The sequence below is a fragment of the Physeter macrocephalus genome, chromosome 8, assembly GCF_002837175.3.
Source record: "Physeter macrocephalus isolate SW-GA chromosome 8, ASM283717v5, whole genome shotgun sequence".
Taxonomy (NCBI): domain Eukaryota; kingdom Metazoa; phylum Chordata; class Mammalia; order Artiodactyla; family Physeteridae; genus Physeter; species Physeter macrocephalus.
In genome coordinates, this window is record NC_041221.1 from 46,362,170 (window position 1) to 46,384,726 (window position 22,557).

General features: G+C 40.9%; 1 protein-coding gene across 1 annotated transcript in view; it reads left to right on the top strand.

Annotated features, from left to right (window-relative positions):
• The first annotated feature begins 4,111 nt into the window (after positions 1 to 4,111).
• The window catches only part of SLC1A3 (solute carrier family 1 member 3), a 74,699-nt gene continuing 56,253 nt past the window's right edge, over positions 4,112 to 22,557 (top strand). The window contains exons 1-2 of the mRNA XM_007103216.2: positions 4,112 to 4,238; positions 5,841 to 6,112. Coding sequence (XP_007103278.1) covers positions 5,932 to 6,112 — 181 coding nt within the window. The 5' untranslated portion in view covers positions 4,112 to 4,238; positions 5,841 to 5,931. The remainder of the gene's footprint in view (positions 4,239 to 5,840; positions 6,113 to 22,557) is intronic.

Consider the following 22,557-nt stretch of genomic DNA (forward strand, 5'->3'; position numbering starts at 1 on the left):
AAATTAGAGAGTGTGTGTAAAAGTGTTTCTGAAACTATAAAGTCCTACAAAAATGCTGACCATCATTATTGCTCACACCGTGCCAAAACCTTTTATTCCCACTAACCTACCCGATCTTTCCCAGCTACACTAAGATTCTGGTCCTGCGGAGGTTTGGCTCATTTTGAAGAACTGGGAAAAGAGCCATTTCACAATATGAGTCATAATTAATAGCAATAACATTTGTGAAATAGTCATTAAAAAGCAGACCCTCTTTAGTTTTAGTATGAAGAAAATGTGTTACATTGCTTTAAACCACCATTATGTTCAACTCTTAGGTAACTTGGGATGAAATCGTTGGTATAATTTCTCACTACCTGCAGATCTATTGAAGGGGGTCCTGTTATTCTTCTTACCTCTTACGTTGGGGTTCCCTAGGCCTCTACCCTTACTCAGACCACTTCTTAAACCCATTCAGAGGTCACAACATTAGAATGTGCTAGAGGAACACGCTGGGAACTAAAACAAGTGAAGTGGGTGGGTCAGGTGACCTGGAGAGGAAGACCACCTCTAGTGGAGGTGGTCTCAACTCAATGCCAGCCTATCCCTTGAGCCTCAATACCATGAGGTTGTCTGTATTCTTCAATAGAATCTTTTTTATTTTTTTTTTAATGTGAGCGTGAACTACCCCAGTTTGTAAATTCTCCTCTGCCCCTTTGGCTTCCTAACTCAAGACTTGTTCCCTCAAAGGGTTTGCATCAACCTAAAACTAAAATCACTCCAGTGCTTAAATCCTGTGGCTCCCTCTTGCCTAGGAATAGAGTTCAAGGTTTTTTCATTTGCTGTATTGGGTCCTCTGTACGTACAAGGCTGAGCCAGGAACAGGTTCTCCAAGTAGCTCTGAGTCCTCATAGGGAGACCTGGTAAATAGGCTCCAGCACAGAGTTCCTATAACTTTCTGTGGGGCCCCCCTACTGCCCACTGTGTAATAATTACAGATGCGTCCTTGGGCCCCTAGAGAAAAGGGGCTGGTATTTGGAGCTCAGGACTTGCTCAAGGTTTGTTGAATGAGTGAGTAGGATAAAGGTTAATTATAGTTCACCTCTATAGTTGGGTTTTTCAGGCTTCATATAGGTTTAAGATAAACCCAAATCATTAAAAACCTAACCAGAATTCACCATCGATTTTTTGTTGTTTTGCTTTTTACATTCAAACCTAAGAAGGAAAAAATTTAAGCCAAAATGAAAGACCAACTACCACAAGTACTACGTCTACTCCTGCTACCTCTAGTACTTCCCCTGGGGTTAAATCAAGTCCCCTTCATTGTCTTAACATTCTATAATTTCCAAATTGTAGAAGGAAAATTGACATTCCTTATCGTGATCCTAAAATGTAAACTATTTGAACAAGGAAGGACAAAATCTCCCATGAAATTACAAATAAAAGTGGAAAATATTCAATAAAGGTTAAAAGGATTTCTAATCATATTCTTCCGCAAATTCCAGAATTCCCTTATCTTGACTGCTGAAATGTGATTGTTCTGTACTATATTACAACACTTACTTGTTAATCATGATCCCTCATGCTTGAAACTAATGGAGTTCAAGGATAGGTTGGATTTGGTTGTTTCCTGTTATGGTGACATCCCCCAACCCCCCAAATGAATTTACCTACAGCATACTTTATAATAGCATGTTCAAAGAAAATTTTTCAAAAGGAGCAGCATTTGCCACATATTTTTTTTTTTAACTCTGAAATACCTAAATTAATGTGATTTCCTAGTTCTGTGTCTCCTACCAGAGTAGCTTTAAATGAAATACATATAGAGACATATAGAGACATGTTCATAATTTCTTTCTGTTTCACTTATTTAGTATTTCTAAGAAGGAAAAAATGTTTGAATGCTCAAGGGTCTTATTTATAAAATAGAGGAAAAGGAAGAAATATGTGTTGAGTAAACCCAAGTTGTCCTGAGGGCATTATTGCTGTAGCTTTCCAAAAGAGAAAGTGGTACTTAAAAGAAGTAGTTCCCAATATTTCCCCCAGACTAAAACCTTGTAATTCAGATGAACTCTGAACTGAAACTCTTTACATCTCATTTTCTCATTGGGTTTTTATTACAGCCAACAAAACTTTCAGTGGTGAATTATTTCCCTTTTCCGGGGTTCACCAGACTCCCATAATGTCTGTGCAAACTAAAATAATGAACCAAGCTTTGGGGATTAGAAAAAAGGAAAAAAGAAGGGGCATTAGGGCCTTCTCATCTCTATGCTAACCAAAGTGTGGTTTTTCTAGTGTTTTTTCTTGCCTATAAAAAAAACAGAATTAAAAACCGAAAATGCCACTTGGCTTGAAACTCCATTGAAAATCATATAAAGATTTCTCTTTTAAGTTCTCTTGACATACAGGTCACTTCCACAAGAAATGTGAACAAATTAGTCTTAAATCCATGGCTCAGAGAGGTCTTAGTGTAGTAAATAAATGCTTTAAAATGTAGTCATGGCATCGAGAAATGACATCTGCTCCATGTACCTAGGCCAGAAGCGCGAACATAAAAATAAGTGATTTTGTTTTAACACAAAAGGTTGCAAAGTGTTTTGTTTAATACTCTTATATCATGTCATTAATTCATAGGAGTTGAATTTAATGTTTACTATGTATTAGGTATAAGACCCATTCTTGCCCTCAAAGAACTTACAATTTAGTTGAGAAGCCAAAATTTAACAGGAGTTTTTAAAAGAAAGGAGCAGTAGGAGACAGTGTAACTGTGACTTAAACTATGTGATATGGATGCTAAGTGACCTAGGAGATAAGAGGAAGCGAAAGCTGAGGAGTGGGACTGGCAGGAGTAGATATTCTCAATAAACTCTTAAAATGATGCAAGTTTAAAACTGGTTATAATTGCTGCTAATTTATAATCTTAGCATTTACATGATTCACCGTTGCTTTCCAACCAGGAGCTGTTCAAAAGAGTATATAAATGCAACAGCTGAAGCTTGGCAGGAGACATACATTTAGAATCTCCCTGGATTTGCTAATAAGGGAAAAAGACATACTTTCTTGTTGGAAAACAGACACAAGAATTAAGCAGATTTTGCATGGGGAATATGAGATTTAATAAACAGGAATACAGAACTCTGGCTGTAATTTTTGGTATGAGTTTTGTTTCTATTAAACATTTTTCTGCATACTAAACAAGTTCTGAGTTTTGGAGTTGAGTCAGGCTCAAAAAATTTTTTTTTTAATTTTTAAAAATCGATTGCACAATCTATTTCCTTCTTAAGAAAGGTGGACTACAAGTGCAAGTTATATTCTCAAGGCAATGAGAATTTTCTAGCTCCTAAAAATGATGGGGCAGGAGGGGGTGTGGGGGACATTTAGCCTCCTTTAAAATTGAGGCATCTGTCTGCACAGAAACTTATCTTTTGAAATTACCAAACTTCAAGTGTGCATTTATACTCTTGGTCTTAAAATGCTTTTTACTTTAGTAGTTTAGCAAAGATCCTGGCATCTTTGTGCTTCTTACCTTTTTGAATCTCTGCAACACAGACGGTGAGCTAAATTAGATTTGCTATAATAGAGTTTAAACTGCTAAAATAGAGGCATGTCTCAGCTTGTGTTTTGAGTAAGTTTAGGCAAGGCTAGAGAATTATAGTATTTTTTTTCTCTATACTTGATTGCGTTCCGGGTCTTCCCAAGAAATGTCAGTTATTTCCCCAATTCTAAAAAGAGGGACTCTTTCATAACAGTTGTACAACCAGGCAAAAGAGCACAGTCTCGTGTTTCCTTAAGCGGAGGAAACCTGCCATAATGTGAGATAATTAACTTTAGCCTCAGAAAAGTCTTCTTTGAAACGTTCTAATCAAGACTTCAAGCTTTCTGAGTGTTGTGTGCGCTTTATTCTTCAATTCTTCCTGGTCCCGGTTTTGCATTTCTAATGAAAGTGAACTGACAAAGCTGGAAAACTGGTCTTAGGAGCAAAACAAAGCCAGCAAGCATGCTTCTGGTGCGCCAAGATTAATCAATATTCCAGAAACCTCGGGTTTCCCCCCTCCTTCCCTGTGGTGTTTTCATTTTTCCCCACTCCCCCTTTCCCGGGCACAGACTCCGCCCCTTTTCTTAAGTTGCCCCGATAGTAATTTGCAGTTTCAGAGCACATGCACGCCTTGCTCGCTGCGTTTTGTTGCTCCGCTGTACCTGCTGGGAATTCACCTTGTCATTGCCTGGGGTATCTTCCACCCGTTACAAAATCAGAAAAGGTAAGTCTGACGTCCTGTATTTCTGCTGGGCTACATTTCTCGTTCCATTTCTCTGCCAGTGTATTTTGTTTCCCGAGCAGAGGAGTAGCGAGAGTAAAAGCTAGCCATTTTGGTAGATAAAGTCCATGTTAGTAATTTAATGCATTGAGCGTGTGGTGTCTATTTACGCCGTGTCCTCTCTTAATCTGGAGTTGAGTCATTCAGGGTGGATTGGGGGCAGATTGTGGTTCCAGCTCTAGAAAAGAATCAAGGCTGAGCTGGTCTATTTTAAAGTGACTGAGAAAGGGAATCAGAGATTAGTAGGAGGGGAAAAAATTTGGTCTCTCGCGTCTCCTCTTTACTTCTCCCTAAACTTTAATCTGCTGTGAAGTCTTGAACGAGTTGTACGTCTTATTATCACTGACCCCAGCCTGCAATTTTATTTAAGAGTCAAAACTGTTAAGACTAGTCTTTTTTTCCGCACTTGGATTTGCCAAAAGCTTCCGAGGAGTCTCTTGCTTTCTAGTTACCTCCTCCACAGACGCACACACTGGCTTTTCTCGTTGCCAGATACACACGTCCACAGGCACGACTTGATTTTTTTACTTGGATTTATCATGGGAAAGGTTACGGGATTAGAAATCTTGTAAAACAGCAGGAGGAATCCCTTGATCTTTCAAAACAGCTGATTTCCACCAAGGAGAGATTTACTTAGATATATTTGAATAACCTAGGAGCACTTTAAAGAAACTAGAAACCACACGCTGTAACGTTTGGAATGAAAATTGAATTCATCTCATCTATTCTAGAAATCCTAAATTTTAAAATACTGAGAAGTAGGTGATAGTTTCCTCAGAAGGCGCCAGCATGTTTGCCACAAAGACAAATGCTACTTTGTACTTCTACTTGGGACCAAAATGAAGATGAATTATGATTTCAGATAATTTATAAATGTGCCCAGCGCAGTTAGCTTATTTTATGAAAAAAAAAAAAAAAGTTACCACGTGAAAGGGTCAAATGTATTTCCCAGGGACTGTGGGTACTTGTGTTCTTTTCATAAGCATATTTACTAGTTGATATTATCATGGTTTTTTTCTTAATTTAGCAAATAGTTACTTTATTATATATAACAGCAACCTCTGACTGTGAAATCTCAGTATCTTAATTCATTTCATTGACCTGGTTATGCCTTTGCCATGTATACAACATGAGTCATTAAGTATAATTACTGAGCATTTCCTGTGCGTTTAATTCAATTGGACATTTATTGAGGGCGAACATTATGCAAAGTACCTGGCTAGGTTCTGGGGGATCGGGTGGGGGTAAGGGTGCTCCGTCACACCCAGCTCTGATGAGCCCTTTTATAGCTTCACTGGAGAGGGAAGGACAAATGTTTAAAAATGTAACACAAGTACCTGCTCATATATTCTGGATTTATGCACATGTCTCACACATGGTCCAGTAAAATATACACATTCGAGCCTTGAGATCTGGCATTGCCACTCGCCAGCCCTTGATTCCTACTGAGATTATGCAGTTTGCCAACAGCTTCCCCTGGTGTTGGGCAGCCCTGATTTCTCACCCCTGGAGGCTGTAATTCTTGTCTTTTTCTCTCTCGTCTAGTTGTGTTCTTGAACACCAAAGAGGACTGGCTTTCTGGGGCTGATTCCGTGACATTGAAGTTCAAAGAAGAGACACTCTGCAGAAGTAAAACATGACTAAAAGCAATGGAGAAGAGGCCAGGATGGGAGGCAGGATGGAGAGATTCCAGCAAGGGGTCCGTAAACGCACACTCTTGGCCAAGAAGAAAGTGCAGAACATCACAAAGGAAGATGTTAAAAGTTACCTGTTTCGGAATGCTTTTGTGCTACTCACTGTCACCGCAGTCATTGTGGGTAAGTCATTTGATGACAAGCAAAAAAAAAAAAAAAACCAACTAGATCTTGTTTCTCAGGGACATCTGACTGCCTGGGAATATTGTCAGGTGAACTGATTGTAGGTATTCAAAAGGATAGCCCAGGCTTTCCTCTGAATTTGAAGATTCTTTTTTTCCTTTAAATGACAGTCTGTTGGCACATTTGGAACAACATGTGGTAAACACGTGGGAATTTGAAAGAATCTCATTAGGCATTATGCAAATCAATTGATTGTGTGGAGAAGGGAAATAAATCAAATGTTTCTCCATCTCATGTAAGGATAAAAGAGGATAATTTAATCTTAAGACCTGAGCAGTTAAGTAACAATAGAAACAATCAAGTACTCTAGATTTGGCCAAAATGTGATCATTATGCAATGTCACTTTTACTTAAAACTAATGTACTCTATTGGTACACCCAGAATGAGACACAGGTCCCTAATTGTAATTATATTCTAACTGGTGCTGACTTGCAGCTGAATATCAACACAGACATAGAGGCCGAATCTTTTCTGTTTGTACACTGTCTTGTCCAGTGACTGGGAAAGGTAAATTAGGGGAAATGTAAACACAGATCCCTCATTCATTGCCTCTAAGTGTCTGACATAAATAGCTAAACCTTTTTTGAAACATTTCAGTCTCTTACTAATTTAGCATTGTTGACAGCAATCTGTACAAATAAAACATGATGTTTTGTTTGATTTATTGGTATCTGAAATTATAGTTCATTATAATTAGCAATTATATCTGCTACTTGTAGGTAGCATTAATCTTCCTTTAAAATATAGCTGAAAAATCTACTTACTCGGAATTTTTGAACCAATATAGAAATCCTTAGGCTGGTAAACAGATAAGCCAATATCATGTTGTAAAAAAATGCTATAACTTAAATTTCTACTAATCTGCCACCAAAAAAAGGCTTTAATCTCTACCTTGGAGTTTGCCAAGATCATCATCAAATATAAGAGGTAATGACAATAAAAACTAAGAAAATTCTGTAGCATGTAAATATAATTATAACTTTATCTCCAAAAATAAGATTCTTAGATTGCAGACAAATAGGAATAGAGAAGAAGAGTGGTTTGTCACAAGACTTCAGATATATTCCATTTCAACATCTTTGGCTCCTTTTAGTAATTGTTGGTGATTAATGACTGTTCAATTAATTCCAGAGATGTTCAAAAAGAAAGTTTCCTGATTGACTCAGAGAAGTAATGGCTTTCTTTAGGTCTCCAGGTTTGAATATCTTCCCGGAAGAAGTATTTCAGTGCTGTATCATTGTCTTGGAAATTGATGTAAAATACAGTATTCTCATCTCGGTTTTTTTCTTTGAATTACAGTCCTTGTCAAGCCAAGTAATAGCTGTGTAATAATAATTCTGAGCGATTGTACAGCACTATTCCAGCTACTTTCTAGGTGTTTTGCCTATATTAGCTCACTTAATCCTTAAACAAGCTTATGAAGGCAGTGGGTAGGTATGATTACTCTGATCCTCATTTCATAGTTAAGGAGAATGAGCACGGAAAGACCAAGCAACTTGCCCAAAGTCACGCAGCTAGTAAACGCTAGCGGTGAAAGTCAAACTCAGGCTGTCTAGTGCCAGAGGCCATTCTCTTAACCACTCTGCCATCCTGCCTCAGTGCTCTCCTGACTAGCTGACATCTTGTGACAGTTGCCAGGAAGAAAAATGCTGCCATGTCTTGGTAGAGGCCAATTACCAAGCAATGCTACATGCATTCACATAGCTTTGTCATTTTGCTATATGATTTACTCAGTTAAACTCAGCAGAAAACATATAATTCTCCTACAAATGATTAAGCTGCATTCCTCTCATTCATTTAACAAATATCCATTTATTTTGCAACCCTATACGTATAATAATAGAGCTCAGTGATACTGGAGTATGTTTGGAAAAGATGCAGAAACATTGATTCAAAATGGTGTTCTAAACACAAGAGTTCCATTTCTGGGACAGAAATGTTTCAGGTAAAGAACACAGAAATGGAAAGTGATAAAACCTGAACATGGAGAGCAGATCAATGGAGAAGGAAGTTCTTAAGTGATTACAAAGAAATAACATCTCTGATAGAAGGAAGATACTGGCAGGATTTAAGAGTCCATTTTCTCTATGAGTTCTGGGATCATTTCCTAGCCCAATGAGGACTTTCCCTAAGATTTGTGAGAGCTGCGATGAGTTGGCTGAGCTGGGGTAGATAACTTGGCAGGATGCCCTCAGGGTTGGCTTTACTAATGGAAACTGAGGAGGTAGAAGTAACAAGAAGAAGGCACTAACAAAGAAACAAATAAAGAGGTCTCATTGACAGTCAGACCACTGAGTCTACACCAAAGACTTGGAATCGCAACTTACTAGCAAACAGATTTAGGAGAGAAGGAAGAAGCTTTCAGCTATCTCTTGGTGCCTCTTCCACTGAGGGCCCAGTGAAAACAAAGGCTCATTTAGCTTGCCACTGGGTACCATGTCTACATCAACCGTAAAAGAAATAATAGGAAAAGGACATGTCTGGGACATCAACCCTCAAATTTATTTGCTGCAGCACAAGGAAAAACTGGAAAGATGCTAGGAAGAAAGAAGAAAATAGTTATTTTCTCCAAAGATGAAATGACAAGAAAGAACTATAGCTATTACTTGGTTTTCTTTTTTTAATTTTCTTTTTATTTATTTATTTTAAAATTTATTTATTTATTTATTTATTTAGGCTGCATCAGGTCTTAGTTGTGGCATGCATGATCTTTGTTGTGGTGCACAGGCTTCTTTCTAGTTGTGGTGCGTGGGCTCTAGAGCACGCAGGCCTAGTTGCCCTGCGGCATGTGGGATCTTAGTTCCCCGACCAGGGATCAAACCCATGTCCCCTGCACTGAAAGGTGAAGTCTTAACCACTGGACCGCCAAGGAAGTCCCAATTACCTAGTTTTCAAATTCTTAGGTTTTGATCACTTTTACTAAAAAAGACTGGGAAAATCTACGTAGTGGGGTGAATTTTTTGTTCAGTCTGTTTTCTTTCATCTTTTTGAAATAAAATCAATGTGCATTTAGTGTGTGGAAATAGAAACTAGAAATACAGAGGAGGAGTAGAGACATGTTGAAGCCATATATTCAAAAAAAGTAGGGAATTGTAGATATTTCACTACCAATTCCTCTACAAACACAGGCATAGAACCACATGTGCAATGTGATGTCATTTCTATGCAATGACATTTCTAATGTCATTTCTAAGCCATGTCAAAGTCTGAAAGTGCCAGGCTGCAAAGCCCATGTAACGGGAGCAGGCTAGCAACATGAAAGAAGGCAGTGGCAAGTGCTAAGTCCCTTTAAGATAGTTCATCATTAAAGCATTAGATGAAGTGTCTTCCAGGGCTATAGCAGACAGCTGTCTGACAAAAAACACTGAGAAGAGTGGTCACTGTCTTTCTTCCTCCGGGAAGCATTTTCTACTTCATACTGTGGTCAGTTGTGTCAGAGGGACCTCAGACATCTCCCTGAAAGAAAGAAAAATCCTTTGTCATGTTCACGTCACAGAATGTCACTCATCTATTATCTGCTAAATAAATACTTTTTTTTTTAAAGATTCAATGCTATTCAGCAATTTAACAAATATTGGATGTTGTGTATCTGGCTCTATGCTCTACAATGTGGCATCTCTGCCCTCAGGTCGGTTAGTAGGAGAGATGGAGGAAAAATGAGATGACAAAGGAATATATGGGGTTCAGAGGTAGTAATAGAGAAATTCGTCACATTTTTTGAAATGAGATCATATTGTATATACAGTTCTATATCGTATATGGTGTCTTTCTGTGTTGGTACTTTAGACGTTCTACTTTGTTATTAACAACCACATGTGGAACCATAGATGTGCCATGTGGTAACATTTTTAAAGTGTGGCTTTTGATGAAGGATAGATTTGGATTCATATGCCGGCCGTACTTAATCACCGTGTGATCCTAAAGAAGGTGTTTACCTGTTCTGAAGTCTCAGTTTCCTCATCTATCGTTACATGTATAATATATATTGTGGACACTTATGTGGTGCCAAGTAGTGCTGTAAGTGTTGTTAGTATGTTAGCTTTATTTAATCCTCACAGCAAGCCAGGGAGGGAGGTATTTTTATTCTCATTTTATAGATGAGGAAACCGAAGCTCAGATACTTATCCCACGGTTGATGCGTTTTTGACCAGGATTCAAATCCACCATTCTGGCTCCAAGTTCATACTCTTACCCACCATAGTGTTCTGGATGCTTGGTCCCTCCTCTCAGGAAATGTTCATTCTTGTTTTATTACACCAGTTAGCTAAGGATGTGCACTGACACATCAACAGGAGAGGTGGAAAGGAGAGATTGAATTGAGAATTCAGAACAAGGGTCACTCCTGAGTCCTGGTGGCTGATTGCATGTGGGTTGACAGAGAAGGTGGATTGCAGGTCGATGGTCTGATTTCTGGCTTGGGTGACCGAGTGGCGTTGGTACTGTCAGTCATGGTGGAACACAGGAAGAAGACAGGGGAAGTAATAATGTCAGTTTCGGACATGTTGAGTTTGAGATGCGGGCTGCCACTGCAGTGGAGATACAGTGCAAGAGACTCACCATAAATAAAGATTTAGAAGGTAGCCTTACCATCTCCAGACTGAACGAAGACAGGTTCTGTCTCTGAAGGTAAACGAATAACGATCAATGAATCGGGTTATCCTACTGCATAAGCTACTCTGTAAGTGAGTCTATTCTGAGAGCAGTATTAACTCTAGGGCCCTTCTTTATAACTAGAAGCAATAATCTCCCAGAAATGCTGTAGTGGTATTCTGAGCCCTGGACATGTAATACAATATCCAGCCGAGTCAGTTAGTTCAGCCGAACAGGTTCATCAATGCGGTGAACTATCAGCTGCTGCCTGGACCAGACTAGCCAACTGCTTGAGTTAGTGGCCCCCGTGCTGACACCTTTCAGCTCACTAAGAGAAGGGCATCTCCACCCAGGCTGAACAACAAGAATCCAAAGAATGGTGAACAGATTTCTGGGTTCAGATTTCCAGTTTCTTCAACACTTCCTGGAAAAGAGAAGAAGAGAAGGAGCTTCCAGAAGGTCGGGGGAGGATGTCTCCTGAGGCAGGCCCTCCCCTGGTGTTACCAGAGCCCAGCTAGTCACTCACAGAGACTCCCTGGACAGAGGGCTGGGCTGGAGGGTGAGCTAGGAAGCAGTGGATTCATAATGCCCTGCTCTGGAGAAGTGACATAGGGATAGGGTGTAAGGACTAGAGTCTGATTTGTTTTTTTTCTCTGCTACATTGTCTTCCCCAGGGAGCAGAACTACAGAAAAAACTGGGGGGACAGCAATAGCAAATAGCTGACTTGCCTTAGGTCCCAGCCCTCCCTCCCACCTTCTCCAAAACCATTCCAGAGAGCTGCCTTCTGTCCTGGGGATAGAGTCCAGGACTGAATAGGGGAGTAGATCAGAGCCACGGATTCTGGAGTCAGAAGCTGAGGTTTATATCCCGTTTCTGGAACTGAGCCTCTGTTTCTTCGTGTGTAAAATGGAATAATTATAACACCTCTCTGCCAAGATTCTATCCCAGTTCTGCCATTTACGACCATGTAACCTTAAATAATTTCCTTAAATGCTTGGCAGGCAAAGTGTCCGAAGAAACTGTCAACCCTTCGTCTTTGGCTTCCATCTGTGCTAGGGCGTCAAGTGAAAATACACGCGGGTTTGATGCTGCTGCTCGGCCAGAGGACTGAGAGCCAAGGGTGAGGGAGGTCTGGGTGTGGGAAGGGGAGAAGATGGTCACCTGCTTTCGGTCTGGAAGTGTCTTCTATTTCCTTGGCTAAAGGAGGGAGCCAAGAGAGTCGTAGGAAGAGACTTAATAGTTGTAAAAGGCTTTGAGAGGCAGAGATGAAAGCCTCAGTGTAAGTGACACCGTCATTATCTGTCCCTGACCTCTTGAGCCAAGCAGAAAGTAATCCCCAGGCAGCTGTTATCACAACACAGACTGCTCAATGGAGGGAGTGATGGCTCAGGAAAATGGGAAGTTGCTGAGAAAATGGTTTCAATAAATGTTGTAACATACCCAATAGTGCATTTTTGTTCGTACCACTCAGGACCCATCAGAGTTTACCACCTCCCTGGCTTCTCCTTTTCTCCAGCATTTTGGTGTCTACTGTTCATTAATTGTCGCCCCCGTCAGAGTGGAGCCAAGCACGATGAGGGGTTCTGGAAACTTGGAGAAAATATTGCTGGTTTCTAACAGAGTTGGTAAAGGTTATTTTGAAGTAGGGGGTAGAAGGCTTAATGTTGTTCTAAGATTGTCTCTGGATTTTATTTTGCTCTATTTTCTTCCTGTTAATTCAGATAATAAGAAAACTGAGCAGGCAATTTCAAATTTGTTTCTTTTTTCAAGTAGGTAATCAAATAAGTATGTGTGTTCAGGACAATTACCTGCGATAATAATACCTTCCATTGTTGCTGTGTTACAGTTTACAGAGTGCTTTCCCATTGCCCTCTATAGCAATGTAGGTCCGTGGCCAGTTCATCCCCCCTTCTGATTAGTATCTGTGAATGTCTGGAACACAGCTGAGAAAGCGCCGAGAGTCTAAAGGTCCTGCTTACAGACACAGCTCTGCCATCAGCTCCCTTTATGATTTAAGACAAATCTCTGGACCTCATATTTCCTCATCAGCAAAACACATTTGGACTAATGTCTGCCTCCAACTCCAAAATTCTATCATTTAAAATCTAATTTGTCTTCCTCTAAAGCCGAAAATACAGAATAAGATACATGAGGGTTTTCTTTTCAGCCCATGATGCTGTACCATTGCAAGGACCTTTTTCCTGAACTCATGATCTCCCAACTCATTCCAGCCAGTCTCTCAAATCTATGAAGCAGTTGCCTTCTCTTGCTTTGAATTCTTGACTGTCAAGTTCTTGACTCTGGGTGTGGTGACCAATGTTTCCTAAGCAATGTCTGAGGACACAACTGAGGCACACCTCTGCAGAGGCACGCCTGCCCTTCCATCTTCTGCCCATCTCTTATAAATCAGGGGATGAAAATTGCAGGCCTTTGTTTTTGCTGTAGAGTAAACAAGGTTGTGAAGAGCCTACGCTATTTGGAAGAGGCAACTGGAATTTAAGCACCGTCTTTTCCAAGCTATACATTCCAGGTGTTAAGAGTTCTTGATATTTATGGAACGCTGGGGTGCCACCATTCACCAAGTATTTGGTCTGACGGCTAGGTGAGCTGTATCATTGCTGTGAGATGTGGAAACACACAGAGCACTTCAGGGCACACAGTTTAGCCATTGTGCTCACCGAGGATAAAAATTATGAGTTTTATGTCAAGCTTCAGTGCTATCAAAATGGCCCAGAGCTTATTCCCTAGACCAAGAATATTCCCATCACTAGACCCAATCAAAAATGCCCCCAAGGGCTTCCCTGGTGGTGCAGTGGTTAAGAATCCACCCGCCAATGCAGGGGACACGGGTTCGAGCCCTGGTCCGGGAAGATCCTACATGCCACGGAGCAACTAAGCCCATGAGCCACAACTACTGAGCTCATGTGCCACAACTACTGAAGCCCCCGCGCCTGTGCTCTGCAACAAGAGAAGCCACCACAATGAGAAGCCCGCGCACCGCAGCAAAGAGTAGCTCCTGCTTGCCGCAACTAGAGAAAAGCCGGCGCACAGCAACGAAGACCCAACGCAGCCAAAAAAAAAAAAAAAAATTTCTTCCTGTTAATTCAGATAATAAGAAAACTGAGCAGGCAATTTCAAATTTGTTTCTTTTTTCAAGTAGGTAATCAAATAAGTATGTGTGTTCAGGACAATTACCTGCGATAATAATACCTTCCATTGTTGCTGTGTTACAGTTTACAGAGTGCTTTCCCATTGCCCTCTATAGCAATGTAGGTCCGTGGCCAGTTCATCCCCCCTTCTGATTAGTATCTGTGAATGTCTGGAACACAGCTGAGAAAGCGCCGAGAGTCTAAAGGTCCTGCTTACAGACACAGCTCTGCCATCAGCTCCCTTTATGATTTAAGACAAATCTCTGGACCTCATATTTCCTCATCAGCAAAACACATTTGGACTAATGTCTGCCTCCAACTCCAAAATTCTATCATTTAAAATCTAATTTGTCTTCCTCTAAAGCCGAAAATACAGAATAAGATACATGAGGGTTTTCTTTTCAGCCCATGATGCTGTACCATTGCAAGGACCTTTTTCCTGAACTCATGATCTCCCAACTCATTCCAGCCAGTCTCTCAAATCTATGAAGCAGTTGCCTTCTCTTGCTTTGAATTCTTGACTGTCAAGTTCTTGACTCTGGGTGTGGTGACCAATGTTTCCTAAGCAATGTCTGAGGACACAACTGAGGCACACCTCTGCAGAGGCACGCCTGCCCTTCCATCTTCTGCCCATCTCTTATAAATCAGGGGATGAAAATTGCAGGCCTTTGTTTTTGCTGTAGAGTAAACAAGGTTGTGAAGAGCCTACGCTATTTGGAAGAGGCAACTGGAATTTAAGCACCGTCTTTTCCAAGCTATACATTCCAGGTGTTAAGAGTTCTTGATATTTATGGAACGCTGGGGTGCCACCATTCACCAAGTATTTGGTCTGACGGCTAGGTGAGCTGTATCATTGCTGTGAGATGTGGAAACACACAGAGCACTTCAGGGCACACAGTTTAGCCATTGTGCTCACCGAGGATAAAAATTATGAGTTTTATGTCAAGCTTCAGTGCTATCAAAATGGCCCAGAGCTTATTCCCTAGACCAAGAATATTCCCATCACTAGACCCAATCAAAAATGCCCCCAAGGGCTTCCCTGGTGGTGCAGTGGTTAAGAATCCACCCGCCAATGCAGGGGACACGGGTTCGAGCCCTGGTCCGGGAAGATCCTACATGCCACGGAGCAACTAAGCCCATGAGCCACAACTACTGAGCTCATGTGCCACAACTACTGAAGCCCCCGCGCCTGTGCTCTGCAACAAGAGAAGCCACCACAATGAGAAGCCCGCGCACCGCAGCAAAGAGTAGCTCCTGCTTGCCGCAACTAGAGAAAAGCCGGCGCACAGCAACGAAGACCCAACGCAGCCAAAAAAAAAAAAAAAAAAAAAGCACTCGAGTGGTTTTGAAACCAAAAAGAGAAGAATAAAACCCCCAAGGCTAGATAAAGGAAGATATACCCTGGCTGAATTAAGTCAATGTCGGTGAAAGGCACTCCTTTTTTCCCTCTGTGTATCTTATCAAAGAGTTGAAGGTAAATTTAGGAGCAGCGAGTTGAAAGGTACACTTAAGTTTTGAATTTCAGGACCGAGTCCCTGTCTCCTGAGAGGACAACTTCATTCTTCTTGTCCCCAAAGAGATTTCTCCAGTTCTCCAGCAATGATTCCAGGCCACAAACTGCTGTTGCTTCCCAGAGAGAAAACAGTGGGCTATTAGTGAGAGACTTTCTATTCAAAATCTTGTAAGATGAAGCTCATTTGTCCCTAATGAGAGTAGAGATGGACAATTACTGCCCTTCTCACCCTGGAAATATGGCCTGTTCTTTTAGACACATTGCATCACTGGAAATTCCATTTTTAAAGCAAGGAAGGCAAAACCCCAGGGATCCACGTGCTTTTGCTGCCGTCTTCAGCGTGTTGATGAATGTGAAGGTAAACGCATCAAGAAGGAGATTACGAGTCTTTGAAGAGACTGCCTATGACCCAAGTGGTTTTCTTTTTTTTTTTTTTCTTATTTATTTACTGTTGTCTTAGATTTGCTTTTTTAAGGCAAATGAAGTAGTCCCGCACATAAAGCTGCAACTCAATAAACTTGCCAGGGCTTTGTAAGTTCTGGCATCGGGATGCTTTACACAACATGACAGATGAGGAAAGAGCAGACCTGTGCTGAGGGGTTTACAACGTGAGTTTTCAGCTCTGGTATACTTGTAACTCTGGCTAATTGGGTGAAGCAGCACATGAACCTATAACGACGGAGTTCAAAGTTTTTTCAGATTCACTTCCTTGTCTCCAGAAAAAAAGACTTTTCGTCAGAAAGTGATCCACTCAACTATAAATCTGAGCACACTAGTGTCCCCCCTCTCCCTGACCCAAATTAAGGAAACTCATTGTTAAAGCAGATTGAGGACCAACCAACCCAGACCCAGAGTGAGTTTTTAGAAAGATTCAGGCATTTAGCAGAAAAGATGTAATATAGAATTCAGTCAGGTTTTGTTTTTAATTGTGGGCCATTTTTGTGTGTGTATTTATTTTGTTATTTTACTTATGAAATAAATAAATCTACATTGCCCCAAATCAAAAAGAACAAAAGTGAAATGAAATGAAAGTGTCACACCCACCCAGATCCCCCAGGGGTCCAGTTTGCTTTGTTATCAGTTTCTTCTGTGACTTTAGAGTTATTTTATCAGCATAAAAATAAATTCATATTTATTTAATTTTTTTTTTTTTTTTTTTTTGCCTTTTACAAGTTGTACCATAGTATATATAGCTCACTTCATACTTTGCTTTTTTCACTTTACAATATCCCTTGGGTGTCATTTCTTACTAGCACATAAAGAACCACCTCATTCTCTAGAGGCTGCATTGTTTGCATGAACCATACTTTATTTAAGCAATTCCCCATTGATGGGACACTTAGGTGGTTTCCAACCCTTTGATATCATTTTTCAAATGGTATAATGAATAATTTGGGATAAAAGTTATTTCACCCTGGTAAAGTATACCTGTGGGATACATCCCTAAAAGTGAAATTGCTGAGACTAAGGGTATACCCATTTGTGATTTTGTATAGCTAATTTGTACCCCAGAGAGGTTGTAGTCATTTACTGTTCCAAATTGTGAGATTTAGAAGAGTTTGCCCCAATGGGGCTGCTGCCACAGGTAGAGATGAGTGGACTTTGAAGTCTGTGTGGGCTGGCAAGTATATGACACACAGCAAAGGCACGGGGAGAACTTGGAAATTTTTACATATATTTCATTTCCAGTTTCTACTCACAACTATATATATTAACCAGAAAGGAAGGCAACAGATTCTGGTGATTTCAGTTACTATTTCTCAAATAGATTTTTTTAACTGACAGTGGATTGGACATTTAAAGACCTGCAGGATTATTTATAAATTATATTACCATTTCACATAGTCTACGTTAGTGCAGTTTTAAGAAGAAAGGACCAGGCTTTTCAGAACTCCAGGGTTCTTCCGATTCAGTTGTCTCTCAGTGCTGCACGCCATGAAGATTTGAGTCTGCGTCTGTACCCTGCCTGGTCATCAGTCACCCACGGCTGGTTATCTGGGCACCACTGGTGGAACAAGGCTGGAACAGGTATTTCCCACCTCCAGCAACAGGAAATACCAAAGGACAAAAGAATGAGCCAAGCCAGGGCCTCTGAAGGATGTGGGAACAGAGGAGTGGGGGAGGGTTGAAAGGTTGCCTCAAACACAGAGTAGCTTCTCACCAGGAAATGCCTGGAAGTTTGGGCTGAAACAAAAGGCCAGGGACCAGCAGACCTCTTGGGCAGGTAAATTCTCCATTTTGCCCTTGGCTACTTTATAAAAATGAGTTAATGGAACTTTACGTCCAGCAGCTTCATCAGGCTGGCATGAGACAGGCTTTTAACTTCTCCAAATTGGGCCACAATCTAGCCAAGTTCTGAAATAGAAACTTTTATTTGATCTCTCAAATAATTATTGAGTACCTGCCATAATAACCGTAATGGCCAAATTGATAAAGCATTTTATGACTTACTACAAGCTTTCATATGCATTATCAAGGACTTTAGAATTCATTAGAAAAAACAAGATGAATGCATATAAAGCAGCTAAGATAATGCTCAGAATATGTAGCAGAGAATATTAAAGTTCAAGAAGATCATAGATACTGCCTTTCTGATCTATTTCTCTCATTATTCAGATTAAGAAGCGGGCAGGGAGGGCAAAGAGATTATGTGACTTGAAGATATTAGCTGTGGAAATAGGCAGATCTAAGTTTGAAACCCCATTTTGCCAACATCAGTTACTGGCCATGTAATCCTAGACAGATGGCTTATTTTTTTCTAGGGCTCAGTCTCTTCCTCTATAAGATGGTGATATTAAGTCCTGTAGGTTTGCTATGAAGATTCAGTCATTTAAGTGAAGTATCTTCTAGCGTAATTTACTGGCAGCATCAGGCCCAGAACCCTCATCTCTGACGCCCAGACTATGATCTTTCTACAGCATCACACCTGCTGTCTTTCATACTCAAAAAAACCTGCCTAGTGAGAGAATTAGGAATCGAGAGCTATCACTCCTAGTTTGTGAATCTAGAAACCTAAGCATATGAAAAATCATAGTTCAGTCAAGAACCAGTTTCCCAAATCATGAGAGAAATCACAGTTTGGAGTGCAGTAGGGAATCGGATTCACGGTGCAACTAAGCGATTCCTCTGCTCGGGAAACTATTCAACAGCAGCTGGGGGCCAGGCCTAGAGACTGTGCAGGTCAGACAAAGCCCTAATCATCCTGTGCCGCTCACTTGTTGGTGTGGTGGAAACTGTGACCTTGCTTTTAACCAATAGAATATGGCAAAGGCAATGGATGCCACTCTTGTGATTTTATTACATCATACATTAGATTGTTGTAAACTTGAGGCACAGTAGTGCTAGTTTTTTGTTTGTGTGTTTGGTTTTTTACTACAAAAATGAAAAGACCCTAGCTGGGAAAGAATAGTATTTTGTCACATAAAACCAGTGGTGCGCTATCAACAATAATATTTGATACTATTATATCCTTGAGCCATCTTGCATTCAAGCAGACAGCATGGTCTCCTTTCTGGCTGAAGATCTAAAGGCCAAGCTTTTTCCCGGTAGGAGTTTGAATGGGCTTTGACTGGTTTGCAATGTAAATGCTAGAAGAGCTAGTTAGCTCACCTTGGGTGGGCCTTTGGTAGTTTTCTTATAGCTGGCCTCAGAATGTGAGGTCTTCATCTCAAGATCAATGCCACTATCACTTTCAGATTCTCTTTTGATATCTGAGCTCTTTGGGGGTCATTGTCTCTTTTCCTGGAGAATTTTGCATTGTGAATAATAATTCTAGAAGGCTTTGGTCTGCCAATCTGGGTGACAGAGTCTGGAGATAGGGCAGGAACGTTAGTAAAACTTTACTATTTCAAACGCCAACATCCACCAAAAGTTAAAGTGAGTGATTTGGTCTAAAGTTTACTTCAGATTGTGCTTCATTCTTTTACTCTTAAATATTTTCTGGCTTCTTAATATTTTCAATAATTTTTTTCAGATTAGATATGAACCAAATTCTTAAAACAGGTCTTTAGCTTTAACTTGTGAATGTCTGGCCTTCAAAAGTGAACCAGGTATGCGTTCTTTCTGAGGCTCCAGGGTGCACATTGTGTCTTAGTTTAGAAAGTGAAGTGATATTTAATCTTCCAAAGAAGTATTTGTTGTATAGACTCCCCAGGGAGAAACAGTGAACCCCGGAAGGAGTCTTTTCTTGAGCTTTCCATATTAGGGGAGAAAAAAGTATGTTGAAAAAATGCATCTTTGTTTGTAGCATTCAACAAGGACAGTTAATTTTGATCACCGTAAACATTTTTGTTAAGATATTTCCTAGATTCTAGAAATCTTGTTAAAATACCAAAATAAGAATCCTATGAGATTGTTGGCTGAGAGTGAACAATTTTGATATTGCTCGTGACATCTATGTATTACATAATGTCACCAAGATGCCAACTTTGCAAAGTTTGCTTCGGATCTAAAAAATCCTGTTAGGAAGTTCTTCTGGTTTTGATGGTTATTTTTGCAGAGTAATCAATAATAAAGGATCTGTTCTTTTGCACTAAAGATCTGGTAGCCATACAAGTTTTTATTAGTTCTGGGAATATCAATCAGTGTGCTTAAATAAGTGCCCACTAATGGAACTCAGCTCTTCAGAGGCAGTGAGTTGCTTTACTGAAGGGAAGAAGGCTTCCCTCCACCCCTCTCCCTCTAACTGGTCGTAAGGGCAAAGTGGAGAGGGCTCTGAGAAGCCTATGTATCAGGCTGTGAGAACTTGTTTTCAGGGAAGACTCTTTTCGCTGCTGGGCTGTGTAATCAGAAACCTGAATTGCTTACCCAGAAAAGCCATCTTTGCATATGCAGAGCATCTCCTCTTGACTTGATGCTGATAGCTGGCTGACCTCAGCACACTGGCTTCACCTCTAACGCTGTCTGTCCCAGCAGAAAGCTGAAGAAAACAATGGCTTTTGTTTATTCATTTAACAAATGAACTGAAAAAAAGCTAAATGTGGACTTCATTAAGTAAAATCAACAAAATCTTTCCTCAACTTCAGCTCTATATTTAGTTAACCTAATTCAAAAGAGAATGAACATGTAGATAAAATATTGTGTACTACGGCTTCCCTGGTGGCGCAGTGGTTGAGAGTCCGCCTGCCGATGCAGGGGACACGGGTTCGTGCCCCGGTCCGGGAAGATCCCACATGCCGCGGGGCGGCTGGGCCCGTGAGCCATGGCCGCTGGGCCTGCGCGTCGCGGAGCGGCTGGGCCCGTGAGCCACGGCCGCTGGGCCTGCGCGTCCGGAGCCTGTGCTCCGCAACGGGAGAGGCCACAGCAGTGAGAGGCCCGCGTACCGCAAAAAATATATATATATATTGTCTACTAACTTAGGCTCTTTAAATTCGTACCATGTCTACTGAAAGGCCATGAGTACAGCATAGTGGGTGAGGGTCTGGGCCCTGGAGCTGGGTATGAAGCCCACCTCAGCCACTCAGCTGACCTTGAGAAGAGCTTGACCGCTCTCTACGCTGACTATGGCTCCAACCTATACAGGTTTGTGGTTTTGGCAGTTTACCTACTCTGTCAGTGACTGTTCTCCATCTGTGAGGTATGGGTAGTACTAGTCCTGGCCTCCATGGCATCTGTGCTTGTGAGAACTTGGCATCTTGCATGTGTTGAAGACTGTTAGCTGTTGTCATTAAGCATGAGAACCTGAAGCATGTTTTCATTTAATGTCTTTCCCACCTTTGTTACTGATGGTTTCCAAGGATTAAAATGTGTGCACTGGAGGGAAAAGGTAGGCTACTTTAATTAATAAATTCTATATACATTTAGTTAAATCATTCCATGAAAAGGGACTTGGTGTAACCATTTTAAACAGTGACTTGATACTAAAAACCATATTGTGGGATCCTCAAAAAGTAAGAGGACCTGTGGAAGGTTCCGAAGGTGCCTCTGGGACATCTCTAGCAGATCCAAGGTTAGTACTCAAGTGCGTCTACAATTTGGGGGGTTAGAGATGCTGAAGACCCAGAGGCCAGGTGCATTTGAGAACTGTCTTCAAGCGAGCTAGTAGAAAGAGCACTGGCTTTTGTTTGGAAGCCCCCAGGTCAACCACTTACTAGCTCTGTAAACTTGTGCAAGTTAACTAACTTCTGAGCATCAGGATATTCATCTTTAAAATAGATATGATAATACCTGTCTCATAAAGTTGTGATGAGGATCACACCACCATTATTAACACATGGTGAGAGCTCAATAAAAATTGCCCTTCCCCACATAATCTTTTCTAAGAGTAGAAATGGCTCACTTGATAAACCCAGAGACAATAAATAGACCAAAGCACAGTCAGGGGCAAAACTGATTCAAAGTGTATTTGCAATGTGCTATCACTCTAAACAACTCCTCTCTTCAAAGCACTTGACTTAAAACTATCCCTTATGAATAAGTGATGTCATCTTTCTGCAGTTCCTACTATAAAGAAGAGCTTTTAGAAAATGTGGTTTCCGTATTGGAGACGGTAAAGAGACAGAGACATTCTAGGGTAGATGCCAGGACTACACTTCCAAGCAAGACCAGCTTGACTGGAAGGAGACAGATGAAAAATTTCACCACCTCTTGAGACTTTGCCTCCTTGACTGTCTTTCTGTTGCTCTGTTAGACATCTTTTTGGCATATTGGAGAGTTAAGAGACTTTGTCATTCATGTATTGCCCAGAATTCATTCACTGAGCTGGCTTGCTTTCCCTCCTAACATCTAGATGAAAATTGGTTGCACGAAGTAAATGTGGGGTTTGGCGGGGGAAGGGAAGGGAAGGTGCGAGGAGCACTCAGGGAGGGAAAGAGGCTGCATACAGCTGGTGAACTTGCAGACAGGGGAGTAGAGTCAATGTTGGCAAAGGCCGAACTCTGGGAAAAGGGATCAAATGCACCTAGTATTTAGAAAGAATAGTCCCTTCTTTCATCTACACTGGCTTGTCTCTTGCCCCTAGAACCTGTATCATTAGTAGAGCAGCTATTTTACCAATTTTTTCTGGATTATAATTTAAATGGGTATTTCTGGACTAGGCAGGATCCTACCCACCCTTGAAAATATTGTTGTACGTGAGTAAATACATTTCTAAAAATGTATTTAGAAAGGGTCTTGTAAAACCAAGCTTGTTCT